Genomic DNA, 20,543 nt, shown 5'->3' with positions numbered 1-20,543 from the left:
GATATCAAGTCACGCTGCCCAACAATGTGTGTCTGTTTTCATCTCCTGATATCAAGTCACGCTGCCCAACAATGTGTGTCTGTTTTCATCTCCTGATATCAAGTCACGCTGCCCAACAATGTTTGTGTCTGTTTTCATCTCCTGATATCAAGTCCTGCTGCCCAACAATGTGTGTGTCTGTTTTCATCTCCTGATATCAAGTCACGCTGCCCAACAATGTGTGTGTCTGTTTTCATCTCCTGATATCAAGTCACGCTGCCAGACAATGTGTGTGTCTGTTTTCATCTCCTGATATCAAGTCACGCTGCCCAACAATGTGTGTGTCTGTTTTCATCTCCTGATATCAAGTCACGCTGCCCAACAATGTGTCTGTTTTCATCTCCTGATATCAAGTCACGCTGCCCAACAATGTGTGTCTGTTTTCATCTCCTGATATCAAGTCACACTGCCCAACAATGTGTGTGTCTGTTTTCATCTCCTGATATCAAGTCACGCTGCCCAACAATGTGTGTGTCTGTTTTCATCTCCTGATATCAAGTCACGCTGCCCAACAATGTGTGTGTCTGTTTTCATCTCCTGATATCAAGTCACGCTGCCCAACAATGTGTGTGTCTGTTTTCATCTCCTGATATCAAGTCACACTGCCCAACAATGTGTGTGTCTGTTTTCATCTCCTGATACCAAGTCACGCTGCCCAACAATGTGTGTGTCTGTTTTCATCTCCTGATATCAAGTCACACTGCCCAACAATGTGTGTGTCTGTTTTCATCTCCTGATATCAAGTCACGCTGCCCAACAATGTGTGTCTGTTTTCATCTCCTGATATCAAGTCACGCTGCCCAACAATGTGTGTGTGTTTTCATCTCCTGATATCAAGTCACGCTGCCCAACAATGTGTGTGTCTGTTTTCATCTCCTGATATCAAGTCACGCTGCCCAACAATGTGTGTGTCTGTTTTCATCTCCTGATATCAAGTCACGCTGCCCAACAATGTGTGTGTCTGTTTTCATCTCCTGATATCAAGTCACACTGCCCAACAATGTGTGTGTCTGTTTTCATCTCCTGATATCAAGTCACGCTGCCCAACAATGTGTGTGTCTGTTTTCATCTCCTGATATCAAGTCACGCTGCCCAACAATGTGTGTGTCTGTTTTCATCTCCTGATATCAAGTCACGCTGCCCAACAATGTGTGTGTCTGTTTTCATCTCCTGATATCAAGTCACGCTGCCCAACAATGTGTGTGTCTGTTTTCATCTCCTGATATCAAGTCACGCTGCCCAACAATGTGTGTCTGTTTTCATCTCCTGATATCAAGTCACGCTGCCCAACAATGTGTGTGTCTGTTTTCATCTCCTGATATCAAGTCACGCTGCCCAACAATGTGTGTGTCTGTTTTCATCTCCTGATATCAAGTCACGCTGCCCAACAATGTGTGTGTCTGTTTTCATCTCCTGATATCAAGTCACGCTGCCCAACAATGTGTGTGTCTGTTTTCATCTCCTGATATCAAGTCACGCTGCCCAACAATGTGTGTGTCTGTTTTCATCTCCTGATATCAAGTCACGCTGCCCAACAATGTGTGTGTCTGTTTTCATCTCCTGATATCAAGTCACGCTGCCATCATGAGTATATATACAGCATGTACAGTGTTAAAAACCGTCACAAAATGGCTATCGACATTTTTCTTTTCTAGCTTAGCAAGTAACTCATGGCTGGTATGTCTCTATGATTTGACATTTAATGTTGTCTCAAAACGGTGTCTAACTGCATGATTAAATTTAGCTGAAAAGGTATATGTGTGCACTCATGAAAAAAAAAAATACCTTTCACCTCCAATGGGTATTGTCCACTGTTGTCAGATAATGATCAACTACTCTTATGCTACACTCTATTGACTGTGAAGTTTTTTACCATCCCAAACATGAAGCAAGGGCGCATAACATTCTCAGTACTTGTGGAGATGAAAATACTACCCTGGCTCAGGTGGAATGTAAAACAGGATAGAAAACAAGTTCCCCTTTCATATCAAGTTTATGTCCTTGGGGGAGACAAGATAACAGGGAGAATATACAGGAACAGTAAAAAAACAGTTTTTGATGAGCATTGCTGTTTATGCCTAATTCTTTTTGACGAATCACTTAGGGGATAACTGTACTGTGTTTGACGAATTGGGGATGTATACCGGTGTTTTACGCTGTTTTTTCGTGAAAGAAATAATGACGTCATAAACCTTGTTTCATGATCTGACAGTGTTGGGTCAACAGCCCGTTGCGAGTAAGTTGTTTGAACTTAAAATTAAATTTATGATACTGTTTTGTCTTTTTTAACACAAATTCCACCCATTTTAGCTGGATAGGGGAGTTAATTGACCAATGGCTTCTGCAAATGACAAATTTATAGCATTGACCAATCAGAACTCGTGTTACATACTAGGTTGAATTAGAATAATGATTATATGGCGATAAATGATTGAGACAGAATGTGTTATTGGGTCAATGCAAACATGTGCATGACAAGAACGGAACACACTGCCAACAACCTCGAAATTCTAAGACTTCATTCCATCTGTGTTTTGTATTAGAGTACTGTTTACATGTGCGTTAGCCCCATAACTGATTGTAATGGGAATCTGGGTCAAGGACAGAAGTGTACATGTACTGGTTGAAGATGCCACATACATGGATCGTGACACGATCATCTTGCTCTTTCCTCATTGTTTGTCGGACACCGTGGCGTAGGAGTTGACAAACAATATTTCTGTGTCCAGACACATCCATAATGGGTGTCGGTGCGCTGTTGTGAGTCTGAAACAAGGTTTTATGAGCACTATGGTTAGTCAGATGTCGGCCAGTAGACAATTTCACATATAGTACCATGTTTTCCACAATGGCTCTAAGTCTTTTTCTGCAATCAGCAGATGCTCAAACCATGCCTAACCTACCCCAGAAACACCCATAGTGAGCAAAGCCAAATAGAAGGAGAGTTCGGATGAGCAGAAATTCCCTGGGCACAAGAGCTTGTAGAGCGCCATGGGACATTGGTTCCTGGGTGCAGACCATATGCGAGGAGCAATTTCTCCAAAGTCAGTTGGATTGCCACCTGTATGTTTTCAGCATGTCTCTCACTGCGCTCTAGTTATCCTTGACCGTCACAAGATTCCCCCAATTCATATTTCTGGGAGGACGGAGAGAATGAAGGCCATAAAATACAAAGTTTTGGGGGGATTCCCCTACCAAGTTGACCGATTTCTAAAGTTTATTTATTTCAGTTTGTGTCAAGGCTTCAGCAGTTTTTGGTGAGTTCTCATTCCAATCTGACACAGTTTAATTTTGACATAAACACCTGACATGATTCTGCAGCAAGTAGGAATAATTTGGGGTAGTTAAAGGCCGGGGTTCAAACCAATACACAGATAGGGTGTGGCCTCCTTAACTTGTCAAAGCTGTCTTTCGATGGGAAGCAAAGCAGTATTCAAGTATATTCCATGAAATATCACAAAATTGACTTACCAGTTCATGATGGAATTAAGCCATTGTGTAAAGAAGTATGTTATGAAGGCCCACGGTAAAAGGTATGGATACAGACAGCCTACAAAACATACATTTTAAAAATATATTTCTCTTTTTTAAATCCAGATTTGAATTTCCCATTGTATCAGTCAGGTGGCCACAGGAGGTGCGTTTCCATAGAAACTAGCCTGTGAGTGGATTAGTTTTAGGTGAAGTTTCATTCAGGGTTTCCTATTTCAGGCAGGCTGTGAAAATGACCCCCTCCCCACTCCCCTAAACCCATGCTGTGCAAGGTTAGGGTTGTACACTTATTTGATGCTGACATTACCATGTTGAAGATTGTATTTTCAGAAAATATGTACAATTTGAAAGTTCATAAATACTAATCAAATTAATCTCTTCAGTCATCAAAATATGAAAGGGTTGTTGGACATTTACTATAAGGCACATGTTTATTCTAATAGTAAATACCAAGGTTAACCTTTGACATTGCCAGGAACCAAGATAGGGGTTACAGTCCTGTCACTCATGGGCAGATAACATCTACACTGCTGAGGAATAGCCAATGGGAGACTAACTGGAAACCCATGGGATTTTTGGACACTGGCCTTTAAGTTGTATCAAATAGCAATCGCTACCCAACCGAAATCTGTGCAGAGTAAATGTTTGATATTCATCCCCTCTTGGTTTCTCTGCATTAATGACACACATTGACAGAAGTAGGTTTAATTCGACTGGGGTAAACTCTCTAGATTTGGTGTTATTGAAACCAAGGCTTACTACATGCCACCATTTTTCAGTCAAGTTTATTTTTTTGGCCATGTTATTATTTTCAATTTTGTACACAAAATCGTCAATTTCCCTCTTCTTAATCATAACCGATGCATTCTCATATGTCACTGTGTCTAGGGAAACATCATCGTCTCTAACAGTTCATGGAGAAGCTCTGAAAGCATAACAATTTGTTTTCTGGTCGAACATGAATTTCGGCAATTAGGTACTTTCATTTTTCCCAGGGTTGTTGAATGTGTTCGAAGGTCTAATAACGTCCACAACCTTCCAGCAACTGTCCCATTGATTTTCACCAAATCAAGGATTTTTAAAGGGGATTGTTGATGGGGCTAGTGTTTTGGCCATGTTAATTTACACAGACAGCAGCAGATGCTTAATTTGTCATTATTCCACACTCACTCACTCACACAAATCCATATTATTTTCTATTTCCTAAATACGCATGGTCACATACTGCATTATATTGAAGCATCCATTGAAGCTCTGTGGAAGGAAATAAATGTTTCAATAGCCACCTAGTCACACAGTGAGTGAGTGAGTTTGAGTTTGTACCCACGTTGGGGAATTGAACTCGGGTCTTCAGTGTGACGAGCGGACACTTTAACCACCAGGCTACCCCACCGCCCCCTTAGTCACACAACATACTAAAGAGTCTCACAGTACTTCTAAACAATGTCTTAAGAAAGATGACAAAGCTATCAGTGACAAATCATACTAACCAAGGGAAGACCGTCCAAATGTTGGCATGTTTTACTGGGTGAAACAACAGGGGTATGAGTGGCCTAATAAACCTGCCACTTGGAGTCACACATGATGTCAGGAGTTACGCCATAACACATTGCTTTTTCTCATACAACAAACAACTACATGAAAACAGCACAAGCAGGAGTGTCTTGTACGTTCCACAAAGTGAGATGTCCTCTTGCCTGCACTACAGCTTTACTGTTGAACTAGACTAAGGCTTAGTCTCTGAATATATATAATTTTGATAGTAACAAACAAGCCCATATATATTAAAAAGGAGCCCTAGGGAGACCAGAGATTCAGACCTGAGGAAATCTAGACTTGCTTTATTTAGGGCTTTAGCACTGCAGAGAGGGCTTGGCAGTAGGGAAATTAATGTGGTTCAGGGACTGTGAGACAGACTACTGTTGAATCTGTGGTAGCAGTCTCTCCTTCATTAGCTGCTGCGGAACATGTTAGGTACAGGGGAATGTAGTCTACCCACGTATGGTGTCAGGTACAGATGGTCTACCTGGACACCCACTGGGCACAACAGTCAATCACAGATCATCTAACTAACTACGGTAAATTCCCCCATAAGCAGACAACAAGTGTCAGATAAGGTCTATCCACAGGGAGACAAGTGTCGGGTACAGACAGTATATCGACAAGGACACAAGAGTCAGATACAGACAGTCTATCCACAGGGAGACAAGTGTCGGGTACAGACAGTATATCAACAAGGAGACAAGTGTCAGGTACAGACAGTATATCGACAAGGAGACAAGTGTCAGGTACAGACAGTATATCCACAGGGAGACAAGTGTTGGGTACAGACAGTATATCAACAAGGAGACAAGTGTCAGGTACAGACAGTATATCGACAAGGAGACAAGTGTCAGGTACAGACAGTCTATCCACAGGGAGACAAGTGTCGGGTACAGACAGTATATCGACAAGGAGACAAGTGTCAGGTACAGACAGTATATCCACAGGGAGAAAAGTGTCGGGTACAGACAGTATATCGACAAGGAGATAAGTGTCGGGTACAGAAAGTCTATCCACAGGGAAACAAGTGTCAGATACAGACAGTCTATCACAGAGACAAGTCTATCCACAGGGAGACAAGTGTCAGGTACAGACAGTCTATCCACAGGGAGACAAGTGTCAGGTACAGACAGTCTATCCACAGGGAGACAAGTGTCAGGTACAGACAGTCTATCCACAGGGAAACAAGTGTCAGGTACAGACAGTCTATCCACAGGGAGACAAGTGTCGGGTACAGACAGTCTATCCACAGGAAGACAAGTGTCGGGTACAGACAGTCTATCCACAGGAAGACAAGTGTCAGGTACAGACAGTCTATCCACAAGCCTTCGGTACTGTTATTTCATTCACTATTATGAAACAGTTTTAAGTTTTGCCATTTGGTCCAGTTTTAGGTTCCAGAATTAATGCGGAGAGTGTGCATAATGAACCTGCAAGAAACAAAGACCGGAAGTTCTGCCTCTACACACTGCAACATGCAGGTCCTTCCTCCACTGGGGAATAAGTCCCATGACATGTCAAGGAAAGGAACCAGCTGTTACCACACACTCCTGAACAAGAAAACTGACAACAACAGAGCAGAACACCTCAACATGAATGAAGCGGGTCAAGAGGGCACAGGGACTTAGACTTTCATCAGCTTTTGTATGGAGTTGTAAGTCTTTTCAATGTGATGAGTGAAGTCAACCATGCAGAACAAAACAAAATGCCAACCTCTAATCCTGGGCTGTTTGGAGCAAGTCTCAAGGCCAAGCTGGGTCGGTCACAGTCCTTGAACTGCTATGTGCCTAGCCCTTTCTGCAATGCTATAGCCCTAAATGAAGCAAGTCTAGATTTCTTCATGTTATGAATCTTCTGGGGCTCCCTCTAATTTAAATTTAATTTAAAAGGAATTGTTTGTTTCTATCACAATAATACATATTGAGAGACTAGTTGTTAGTCTAGGATTTACCAAGGATTTGAACAGTATTTAAGTTGAATCACATTGTGTCAGCCAGGTGGAGGAATGAGTGAGTGAGTTTAGTTGTTTGCTGCACTCAGCAATATTCCAGCTATATGGCTGCGGTCTGTAAATAATCGAGTCTGGACCAGACAATCCAGTGATCAACAGCATGAGCATCGATCTGCGCAATTGGGAACCGATGACATGTGTCAACCAAGTCAACGAACCTGACCACCCGATCCCGTTAGTCGCCTCTTACGACAAGCATAGTCGCCTCTTGTGGCAAGCATGGGTTGCTGAAGATCTATTCTACCCCGGATCTTCACAGTTCAAGGTGGAGGAGGTGACAAGGTCTGTAGTGACAACTGGACCAAGGATAACAACCAGGACAAATCTGGGATTTGAACCCAGAACACTGTCATTAAGATAACAAAGTAAAGACATTGTTTTCTCTCAATAGCATTCATGCCTGGCAAGCTGTGAATAGCTGGAGGAAGTCACATGGCATTGTTAGGTCAACAGGCTTCAATGAAAGAAATATATCTGTTTTGACGTCTTGGAACATATGTAACAAAGTTATCTGTCACCAGTTTGAAAAGGCCACTATACTGGATGACATTTACTTGGATCAACAACATACTGATAAGATAGGGTGACACTGAGTTTAAGATAACGTGCAAGATATTTGTACAGATAAGTACATGCATGCGTGCGTGCGTGCGTGTGGTTGTTTGTGCATGTGTGGTGGTACTAACATGGATTACTTCCTGGTTTATAGCACATGGAGGGCCCATACAAATCCGAATCAGACACAGGACGCTGACTCTGAGCTGAACACTTCTTTCCCTTAATACTGAGAGTGAGACAGGGTAACAAGAGGTACCATTGTTTAGTGCCTTTTGATAATGATGTGGCCAGTAGTCTTGGGAATTGGTGTAAATCTCATAATTGATGATTGGTTCAATACAACCGATCAATCATCGAAAATAATTGGTAAGCGTCATTTATCAATTTTTCCTGGTTATGTTTGTTAATGCACAAAAAATAAAGAAAAAACATGTAGTTCTCTCGTTTTTGTTAGCAAATTGCACAAAATGCATTTGCAAATTTCACATCTTTAAAGGATGACTAGTGTTTTAGGAACATACATTTCCTGGAGTTGTTAAGATAAACTTTATCATGACTTGGAACGAGCTTGTAGTGCTTATGCAATGTCGAAACAAAATCAACCTTTCGAAAAATATTGTTATTGCAAACAAGTGGTCCAAAATTGTTTGCGTTCGATTATGAGAAAACATGATCTATTGCTTGGTCGTTTTGTCATTGCATCCAATCTTCGATTATTTCAATTTAATCGGACCACCACTAGTGGCCAGGCATTGACCAGTCACCTTTCACTCTCCAGTTAGACACTCGATCCACTAGACCACAGAAATGGACCATTCCATTAGATATGACTGTGAATTTCATTACCATTATAACTTAAATACATATATAACTGAATCACTATCAAATATTAAATACATCCTATCTGTTTGGGATGAAGAACAAGTACAAAATCTTCACGGATTTCGTACCTGTCATCCTCCAGGTTACCTTGCAGCACGCAGCTAGTGATCGTGACATGAGATTGCACGGGCCGTTACACTTGGGCCTGAGAGAACTATGGCCTGTGTCTTGTCACTGGAACCTGGGTCAGGGCACATCAGTACTTAGACTAACGCTCAGTCTCTGAATAGATATAATTTTGATAGTAACAAACAAACCTATTATAAATTGAAAAGGAGCCCCAGGGAGACCAGAGATTCAGATTCCTGAATCTGGGGAAATCTAGACTTGCTTCATTTAGGGCTTTAGCACTGCAGGGAAGGCTAGGCTGTGGGGAAAATAATGTGGTTCAGGGACTGTGAGACAGACTAATCAGTACTGTGTGTTTTAGTAGGGTGGAGTAAGCATGCAGGAATCTCCTTGCAAGACAAAGGATCTTGTTGCAGAAACTCAAGACGATGTGGGCATTGTGTATTTGTTACAAAGAAAACAAAATGTTCTCCAGTTAAGTCGGTCAAGGTAAACACATTGAAGTCAGCATGTACCTAACTTATCTTACAGACTGTCATACAGGCCCCATCCACACACTGCATCACATAACATGCTCTTTTTACCAATCACACACTGCATCACATAACATAATCTTTTTATCAATCCCACACACTGCATCACATAACATGCTCTTTTTATCAATCCAACACACTGCATCACATAACATACTCTTTTTACCAATCACACACTGCACCACATAACATACTCTTTTTACCAATCACAAACTGCATCACATAACATAATTTTTTTACCAATCCCACACTGCATCACATAACATCCTCTTTTTACCAATCCCACACTGCATCACATAACATAATCTTTTTATCAATCCCACACTGCATCACATAACATGCTCTTTTTACCAATCCCACACACTGCATCACATAACATACTCTTTTTATCAATCACACACTGCATCACATAACATAATCTTTTTATCAATCCCACACTGCATCACATAACATAATATTTTTACCAATCACACACTGCATCACATAACATACCCTTTTTATCAATCCCACACTGCATCACATAACATAATCTTTTTATCAATCCCACACTGCATCACATAACATAATCTTTTTACCAATCACACACTGCATCACATAACAATCTTTTTACCAATCACACACTGCATCACATAAGATAATCTTTTAACCAATCACACACTGCATCACATAACATAATCTTTTTACCAATCACACACTGCATCACATAACATATTCTTTTTACCAATAACACACTGCATCACATAACATAATCTTTTTATCAATCCCACACTGCATCACATAACATAATCTTTTTACCAATCGCACACTGCATCACATAACATAATCTTTTTACCAATCACACTGTGATCATCACATAACATAATCTTTTTATCAATCCCACACTGCATCACATAACATAATCTTTTTACCAATCACACACTGCATCACATAACATACTCTTTTTATCAATCCCACACCATGCATCACATAACATAATCTTTTTACCAATCACACACACTGCATCACATAACATGCTCTTTTTACCAATCACACACTGCATCACATAACATACTCTTTTTACCAATCAGACACTGCATCACATAACATAATCTTTTTACCAATCACACACTGCATCACATAACATGCTATTTTTACCAATCACACACTGCATCACATAACATGCTATTTTTACCAATCACACACTGCATCACATAACATACCCTTTTTATCAATCCCACACTGCATCACATAACATAATCTTTTTATCAATCCCACACTGCATCACATAACATAATCTTTTTACCAATCACACACTGCATCACATAACAGTCTTTTTACCAATCACACACTGCATCACATAACATAATCTTTTTATCAATCCCACACTGCATCACATAACATAATCTTTTTACCAATCACACACTGCATCACATAACATAATCTTTTAACCAATCACACACTGCATCACATAACATAATCTTTTTACAAATCACACACTGCATCACATAACATATTCTTTTTACCCATAACACACTGCATCACATAACATAATCTTTTTATCAATCCCACACTGCATCACATAACATAATCTTTTTACCAATCACACACTGCATCACATAACATAATCTTTTTACCAATCCCACACACTGCATCACATAACATGCTCTTTTTACCAATCACACACACTGCATCACATAACATAATCTTTTTACCAATCACACACTGCATCACATAACATAATCTTTTTACCAATCACACACTGCATCACATAACATAATCTTTGTACCAATCACACACTGCATCACATAACATGCTATTTTTACCAATCACACACTCCATCACATAACATGCTATTTTTACCAATCACACACTGCATCACATAACATAATCTTTTTACCAATCACACACTGCATCACATAACATAATCTTTTTATCAATCCCACACTGCATCACATAACATAATCTTTTTACCAATCACACACTGCATCACATAACATAATCTTTTTACCAATCCCACACACTGCATCACATAACATGCTCTTTTTACCAATCACACACACTGCATCACATAACATAATCTTTTTACCAATCACACACTGCATCACATAACATAATCTTTTTACCAATCACACACTGCATCACATAACATAATCTTTGTACCAATCACACACTGCATCACATAACATGCTATTTTTACCAATCACACACTCCATCACATAACATGCTATTTTTACCAATCACACACTGCATCACATAACATAATCTTTTTACCAATCACACACTGCATCACATAACATAATCTTTTTATCAATCACACACTGCATCACATAACATAATCTTTTTACCAATCAAACACTGCATCACATAACATGCTCTTTTTACTAATCCCACACACTGCATCACATAACATGCTCTTTTTACTAATCTCACACTGCATCACATAACATGCTCTTTTTACTAATCACACACACTGCATCACATCAGAAAATCTTTTTACCAATCACACACTGCATCACATAACATGCTCTCTTTATCAATCACACACTGCATCACATAACATACTCTTTTTACCAACACCACACTGCATCACATAACATGCTCTTTTTATAAATAACACACTGCATCACATAACATGCTCTTTTTATAAATCACACACTGCATCACATAACATGCTCTTTTTACCAATCACACACCGCATCACATATCATAATCTTTTTATCAATCCCACACTGCATCACATAACATACTCTTTTTACCAACACCACACTGCATCACATAACATACTCTTTTTATCAATCCCACACTGCATCACATAACATGCTCTTTTAACCAATCACACACTGCACCACATAACATGCTCTTTTTACCAATCACACACACTGCATCACATAACATAATCTTTTTACCAATCACACACTGCATCACATAACATAATCTTTTTACCAATCACACACTGCATCACATAACATGCTATTTTTACCAATCACACACTGCATCACATAACATACTCTTTTTACCAATCACACACTGCATCACATAACATAATCTTTTTACCAACACCACACTGCATCACATAACATGCTCTTTTTATCAATCACACACTGCAACACATAACATAATCTTTTTACCAACACCACACTGCATCACATAACATACTCTTTTTACCAATCACACACTGCACCACATAACATAATCTTTTAACCAATCACACACTGCACCACATAACATAATCTTTTAACCAATCACACACTCCACCACATAACATGCTCTTTTTACCAATCACACACTGCAACACATAACATAATCTTTTTACCAACACCACACTGCATCACATAACATACTCTTTTTACCAATCACACACTGCATCACATAACATAATCTTTTTACCAATCACACACTGCACCACATAACATAATCTTTTAACCAATCACACACTGCACCACATAACATGCTCTTTTTACCAATCACACACTGCAACACATAACATATTTTTTTTACCAATCCCACACACTGCATCACATAACATACTCTTTTTACCAATCACACACTGCATCACATAACATACTCTTTTTACCAATCACACACTGCATCACATAACATACTCTTTTTACCAACACCACACACTGCATTACATTGGCCACATATGACCACAAACCGTATGATTCAAAACAAATTCCTGGCGCTAACATCTAAATTGTTGCAAAAGCATACAAGCATTGTATGGCCATATGTATTGAAACACAACCCACTTCGATAATTGGGCCATCTCTGTTTGCAAACCTAAATTTATCTTCTTATATCTTCATGAGCTGATCAATACCTGGCTCTCAAGGGCTGATCAAAACACAATGATTACAGATCATCCAGTGTTTGCTGTTTCCTTAAGTTCATCTCCACACGACAGTCTCCACACACAGGACACAGAATTGATCATTAATGAGAGAAGGACCACTCTCGATCTGCACATACTTAAATACAAACACAGCACATTCATGTCACCAACGATCATACTTATTACATTCTGTCGGCGTGATTGACAGCATGGGATTCAGACTAACATCAGTAAGTGTTTCTTGTTTCTAGCAGATCTAAGGCGTGCCCTTTACTTCCTGGACAATAGGCAGGGCAATGCCTTGATCAATTCCACCTGTCAGAGCTCCCACAAGGAAGGGTCACTCTGGGTACCCTCTGTGATCACAACATCTGGACACAAAAACCTGAATATAATAATGCTCAATAATAACATTGATAATCCAGAGGGCCTAATGATTTACACTTTCCGTTGTAAACTACAATACTGTGGATTGTAATACCCTGAACTAAATGTACATCACCCAGTTAGAGCTGACCCAGAGGCTGGTTCAATACTGGGTTACAGACAGATAAGAAGAGGAAAACCTCTGCAGTCCAGTCAGCCTTCTTTAAGTAATGAAACCACACATACTGGATGGGATTTGCCCTTGGGGAAGGCATAGCGCCTGGCCAAGAATATCTTGGTCCAACCATCTAACCACACTTCCTGAGTGAAAGCAACAGGATGGCCTGAAAATCCATGTACTAATGGCAAGTCACTCAAGCTGCATGGATACTGCTTACCAGAAAGAGCAGACCAGGAACCAACTCGGGAACTTTAAAATTCATATGTCCCTCGAGTTAGTGGAACCTACAACTGAAGCCCGTTAGGAACCTTTGAATGAGAAGAAAGTTCGAGTGGCAGCAGACCCAAAATCCACATGGACGTCTGTGTCAACTTCTTTTCTCTATATGATTTACTTTCAGCTCAATAAAGACAGGGGTTACTGTCATGGACCTTCACATCACAGATCCCCAACATAGCTTACACATCTCCTCTACATAGGGGACATCAAGTTCCTTGCCAAAATAGAAAGAATCGGTTCTTCTTGTCGAGTCATTTTCTAATGATATCACTATGACATTTAGACTCCACTACAGCATGTATATGTTGTGGGTAATATACGGAATTGCCGAATCCGCGAATTACGCAAGGTATTGACCCCTTCCTGTCAACCACGACCTTGTTTGCTTAATCTGCGGATTGGGCACGCCTCACTGCGTAATCCCTTAGAATGAGCAAGAAATGTTTTGATAATCAGATGTGTTTTTATTGCAATAAGAGAGACATGTTAAAACATGATGATACACAATTTATTATAACATTTAAAATACCCTATTTATATGAACCAGCTGATAAGCTACATCGGCTGCACGCTTGAACTTTAGCAGTCTTAATATGCAAAACCTTGTCATGTGATCTTGACAGTGTCGACAACCTTTTCGACTACTGGGAGACAAATTATGAAACACTAATCATTGTCTAAAAACACAAGCTCAACTAGGTTTCTAAATACACAAACTCACCTTGCTCCATCTATGGGATTACGCAGATTAGTTAATTACTACTACTTGCATAATGAGAGGGTTTGGGCAGAGTGTCGCCCATTCTCAGGGATTACGCAAATATCTTTCATAATTCACAGATTGGGCAGTTACGACATATAGCAATTAACGACTTAGCCTGGATGAAATTGGTTGGTCTTACAAGTGAAACAGAGGGCCTTCTTTTTCACTGCCCATGGCCAGTCACTTCCCACTTGCAATCATCAAAATGTGATTCATGAAACTGTGCTATGAATTGTTTTAGACTGTTCAACACCTTGTCAGTGGATGTCTTTTCTTGACACACAGCATAACTTCAACAACATGATGGCATGGCTCATTTCTATTACTGTCTTCACCATGCTTGTGGCATTGATGAAAAGAAACTTACCTGATTTTTAGTGATAAAAGTTTTGGAAGCTATTCTGCATAGAAAACATAATCCAAAATGATTGGACGATTTCACAGAAGAAAAATGCCATCCCAGTAAATTCTTAAAAAAACATTTAAGCTTCAGACCGCTGAAAAGAAGAAACTGTCTGCCACAAAAATTACATTGCTCTTATGGGTTTTTCACATAATGTCAACTAGTCGTCCCCTAATTATCAGACTGTGGTATAAATATTAATGTAACCAACTGTACACAGTGACAACAACATTACTATATAACATTCTTCACCAGGGCCCCGATCCACAAAGCGTTCGTAACGTTACGACCTGTCGTACTTCTATAGTTTATCATAGGCTTACGAATGTAGTAGCGATACGAACGCTTTGTGGATCGGGACCCTGGAGGATAAACACATAACAGAGTGATTGTAAATAACGTATGGGAACATTTCCTTTAATGAAATCATGAACAAAGATCTTACTTGCTGGTAGATAAGGGCTTGGTTTGAGTGTCGAGGTTCAACCTACACATACACCCAGTAACTCGTGTTTGTTGTAAGAATATGAAAGTATGGTGTACACAACTGATCTCATACTCAAACACTCAAATCATTACAAAACACACAGTGTTAGCACAGTGTAGTATATCCATCGACATGTGACTATATGACACAAAATATTTTTTTTTTACTTCTTCACTCATCACGCCATAGATCCAGGTTGAGTTATTCCATGGGTACAATGTGTGGCCATTGTTTCTGGTGTCTAGTGTCATGAGACTGCTGCAAAATTGCTAAAAGTAGCGTAAGACCTAGACTTGCACAAGTCTCTAAGGTAATAATTAATAGTTTAAATGATAATTTCTTAAAAATATCAATATCTGCTTATCTAGACCTGTCTCTTGAAAGGATAGAATTACTATTCATCCATTGGCTCTATACAGCCTTGGAGCAAGGCTAAGTAAAACCTTTGTCAAGTTCAAAACATAAAATACCAACTCTGAACCTCATATGGAGATGATCTCCTAATACTTGATGTGTAGAAATAACCTGGTCAATAAATATGAAGATAATGTAGTGTTCATATTATTGCATTGAGTGCAATCTCAAAATTTTTAAACCGAAAAATTGAACCCCCAAAAATGTTTTCTCAAATGTGTCTGCCAGGGGATTTATTAAAGTTTGGAATCCCTGCACTCACTGAGATGGTGCTAAACTTACTGAGATGGTGCCAAACTTACTGAGATGGTGCTAAACTTACTGAGATGGTGCTAAACTTACTGAGATGGTGCCAAACTTACAGAGGATCCTTGAACACTAAACATAATGAGGTATACTTGATAGGAAACATTTAATATAAGTTTAGACTTGATTTTATTCAATTTCTTGCTGCATTCAATAGATAAGAGGTTATGGAATTACACAAATAATGTTGGCAAGGATAGGCTACTGACATACTTTAAAAATATGTGAATTTTCACTGGCTCATAAACATCAATATGAAAATGACAACAATTGGTTATATTTGAATAACAGTGAATCTAAATGTAAGATGGGCGCATGGGCAACTGCTTTATGGACAAGGCCAGATCAGTGCCGACTCATTCTTCAGGAAAACATATAAAAACTTGTTTTTCACGAGAGATGAATGCTCAATGTGCATGTCTGACTGAATACTGGCGCCATACAAATGTCTGGCTAAATTTTGATTGATTTAAATGTTAGCTGTTCAATATATTCCTTCATAATTGTAGGAAACAACTGGAATTGTGGCAAAAAATCTCAAAATCTCAAGAAATATGTACAAATACAGGGAGGAAAGCAACAGGGAAATGGGTGCAAGGGTAGAGGCCACTACCATAGAGGTGTTAGGATAGGGGGCTCCAGGGTAGGGGTGCCAGGGTAGGAGGCTCCAGGGTAGTGGGCTCCAGGGTAGGGGGCTCCAGGGTAGGAGGCTCCAAGGTAGGGGTGCCAGGGTAGAGGGTGCCAAGGTAGGGGGCTCCAGGGTAGGGACTCCAGGGTAGGGGTGCCAGGGTAGGTTGCTCCAGGGTAGAGGGTGCCAGGGTAGGTGGCTCCAGGGTAGAGGGTGCCAGGGTAGGTGGCTCCAGGGTAGGGGCTCCAAGGTAGGAGGCTCCAGGGTAGGGTCTCCAGGGTAGGGGTGCCAAGGTAGGGGCTCCAGGGTAGGGGCTCCAGGGTAGAGGGTGCCAGGGTAGGTGGCTCCAGGGTAGAGGGTGCCAGAGTAGGGGGCTCCAGGGTTGAGGGTGCCAGGGTAGACGGCTCCAAGGTAGTGGTGTCAGGGTAGAGGGCTCCAGGGTAGGGGTGTCAGGGTAGGGGGCTCCCAGGTAGACGGTGCCAGGGTAGAAGGTACCAGGGTAGGGGGCTCCAGGGTTGGGGACACCAGGGTAAATGGTGCCAGGGTAGGGGTGCCAGGGTAGGAGGCTCCAGGGTAGTGGGCTCCAGGGTAGGGGGCTCCAGGGTAGGAGGCTCCAAGGTAGGGGTGCCAGGGTAGAGGGTGCCAAGGTAGGGGCTCCAGGGTAGGGGCTCCAGGGTAGAGGGTGCCAGGGTAGGTGGCTCCAGGGTAGAGGGTGCCAGGGTAGGGGGCTCCAGGGTTGAGGGTGCCAGGGTAGACGGCTCCAAGGTAGTGGTGTCAGGGTAGAGGGCGCGAGGGTAGAGGGTGCCAGGGTAGTGGGCTCCAGGGTAGAGGGTGCCTGGGTAGGGGCTCCAGGGTAGAGGGCTGCAGGGCAGGAGGCTCCAGGGTAGAAGGAGCTAGGGTATTGGGCTCCAGAGCAGAAAGTGCCAGGATAGGGGCCTACAGAGTAGTGGGCTCTAGGGAGAATGAAAACACATCTAACTATATTACCCATTTATAGGTCTTCATAGACTAAAATATTGATAATGTTAACTTGTGCTTTTCTTTTTTTCTAGTTAGAGTTAATATTTTTTCTGTCAGTTGTTGTTCATCAAGTTCCTTTAAAACAAATCGGTAAAATTGCTTGCTTCAAGAGTTAAGGTAGATTCCAATTAATGAGACATTCTTTCATCTGTTATCCCCTTCCTAAACAGCAGCATATGTACAGCCCATTACTTGTCATGGCAAAAAGGTGTGTACAAAAATATGATACATTTTTCATTAAGTACTGACCCTTTGGATTTATCCTTTGCAAAATAGTGATAGGTGAGGTGATGCCTACTTCTGTTCCACATGTGGGGCGGTGGGGTAGCCTAGTGGTTTAAGCGTTGGCTCGTCACGCCGAAGACCCCGGGTTCGAATCCCCACATGGGCACAATGTGTTAAGCCCATTTCCGGTGTCCCCCGCCGTGATATTGCTGGAATATTGCTAAAAGCGGCGTAAAACTAAAACTCAGTCAGTCAGTCAGTCAGTGTTCCACATGTTTAAGGTATTTACAGTCTGCACTTTCGTATAACACTTTGAATAGGTTTTCTGTAACGCTATCTTTATTATTTCCAAATGTGTGTATCTACATTAGGTCATTGTTTTGACTTCGAGCTATTAGGAATTAGGTTAGAATGCTAACACAATGCATGTTCGAAGTAGTCAAATACAACACATGTATATTTGGGATTACACTTTCACAGTAAAGTATAAAGTCAAGTACTTTATAGTTTAAGTCCCACTCCGGTTAAAGCTAAAATGTTTGTGCAAATGATTGGAGTAAACAAAATTTTAAAAAACTTTAAGTGCATCAACATTTTAATATGTGACCTTATCTATTTACATAGTGATAATGGACAGGCATATATCATGCATTACGCGAACACCAGCCGTGGTATACGTCCCATATCAACACGTGAACGTAGATTGTTACATAACCCCACTCTCGAGCAACGGTACGCGCAGAAACAATGTACAGTTTTACCTAGTTAGTTGACCCTTGTGTGACCTGATTTCGGGGTCTAGAACTAGGTCACGCTCAGCTGGTCTCTCGGCCCTCCTGGACAATGCAAAGTTCGTGCATCACCATCATAAGTGATCGCATCTATTTACTGATACAAATTTATACATGTTCTGATTACCTTGGGTGGCCGTCGGTTCTCTGGAGCGGCTGTAAGTTGATAAGTTCGTCCGTATCATTGACGACCACTCGGCAGTTACTTTGCGTTATCAACCCAAGGTCCATTGAACTCCCCTGAGCTTTAGTTGACAGTGACACTGGGCATTTGTACATTGCCAGTGTAAAGAAAAACAGACAGACCTTCGACATCATATTTTGGTATCCGTCGTATGTTTTGGTCTTGTGCTATACTGAAGAACAACCAACTAACTGGGAAACGCTACTAGTGACAGCTGATGTCGCCTACTAGCGGAGTGTTCTCATTGGTCGGCGGTCCTTTTGTATGAAAGCCCCGCGGAAACATCACAACCTGAGGTTAGCGCATTCCGTAACGGAGATCTCCGCAGCAAGTGGCTGGGCAAGGAAGCACAGATTTGTCTTAATGTGAACTGAGCCCCGATAAAAAGACACACATGAAATTTCAATTAAAGTAGTTATAAAGTTTTTAAAGATTAATTTTATCACAAGGTTTATGACAAAAGGTTTATGCCATAGTTTATGGATTCGTAATTCCCTTCTGGAAATAGAATGTAAAAATCCCTAGAAAAAACAGAAATAACGCGAAAAACCCAACCCAAACAGACCACACAGAGATATCTTCAAAATGAGAAAGTAAAGTAACTGTCGTTTTGTTCTTATCTATCCTTTCCCCCTTACTTTAAGCAGAGACCACACTTATCATATAGTCTTTGTTTAAATATTCCAATTAGCAATAATGGTATTTCAATAAATTCACATTTTATTATTGTTTTATTTTAGAGACTGTAGTACTCGAGAATTGCTTTTTTTTTTTTTACCATAACGCATCAAAGCAGTCTCTCGCTTTCTTTCTGTCTTGAGTGTGTGTTTATGGTTTACGCCGCTTTTAGCAATATTCCAGCAATATCACGGCGGGGGACACCAAAAATGGGCTTCACACATTGTACCGATGTGGGGAATCGAACCCGGATCTTCGGCGTGACGAGCGAACGTTTGAACCACTAAGCTACCCCACCACCCCTTCTGTCTTGAAGATTGCATGAACAGGTACAAGAACGACATCCACCTATCCTTGTCTGTGGTCACATGTAGATTCTTGTATACAAACGGTTGATCAGTACTTCGGCATGAGGTACATAACGTCTTTAAGTGGCACTTTAGAATTTGGAACGAACAATATGGACACACTTTGACAACAGTACAAAGATCTGTATTGAAACGTCGAACGAAGAAGTTATTATTCATAAAGTGTGTTTAATGATGTACATATTTTAGTTATCAATTCATCCAGATGATCACTTTTGACTATTCACCTGAGACTATATCCCCTTTGCATCTAAGTGAATATTTATATATAGCTTTATTACTGAATAGCACCTATTCGTGTATCTGTAACGGCTTTAAAAGCGGACCGTACAAGAACAAAGGTCACGGAATGTGACACGCTATAATTCAGAAAGTCATAAATCAAGACCATGACATTACACGGGGTATTTTGTGTGTTTCCTTGTTTGATGGTGAAGTTTTACGACTTTGAATCTGTTTGCATATTAACCCAGATAAGTACTTGTGAGAGTAGGTGAGGTTAAAACATACTGT

General features: G+C 40.7%; 1 protein-coding gene across 1 annotated transcript in view; it reads right to left on the bottom strand.

Moving 5' to 3' along the window:
- The window catches only part of LOC124280127 (receptor-like kinase TMK2), a 65,657-nt gene extending 46,454 nt beyond the window's left edge, over positions 1-19,203 (bottom strand). Inside the window, exon 1 of the mRNA XM_046716016.1 lies at positions 18,928-19,203. Within this exon, the coding sequence (XP_046571972.1) occupies positions 18,928-19,118 (191 nt within the window). The 5' untranslated portion in view covers positions 19,119-19,203. The remainder of the gene's footprint in view (positions 1-18,927) is intronic.
- Between the last annotated feature and the right edge of the window lie 1,340 nt (positions 19,204-20,543).

The sequence above is a fragment of the Haliotis rubra genome, unplaced genomic scaffold, assembly GCF_003918875.1.
Source record: "Haliotis rubra isolate DU_JTF1 unplaced genomic scaffold, ASM391887v1 Scf260, whole genome shotgun sequence".
NCBI lineage: Eukaryota > Metazoa > Mollusca > Gastropoda > Lepetellida > Haliotidae > Haliotis > Haliotis rubra.
This window is presented reverse-complemented; position numbering and strand designations above follow the sequence as displayed.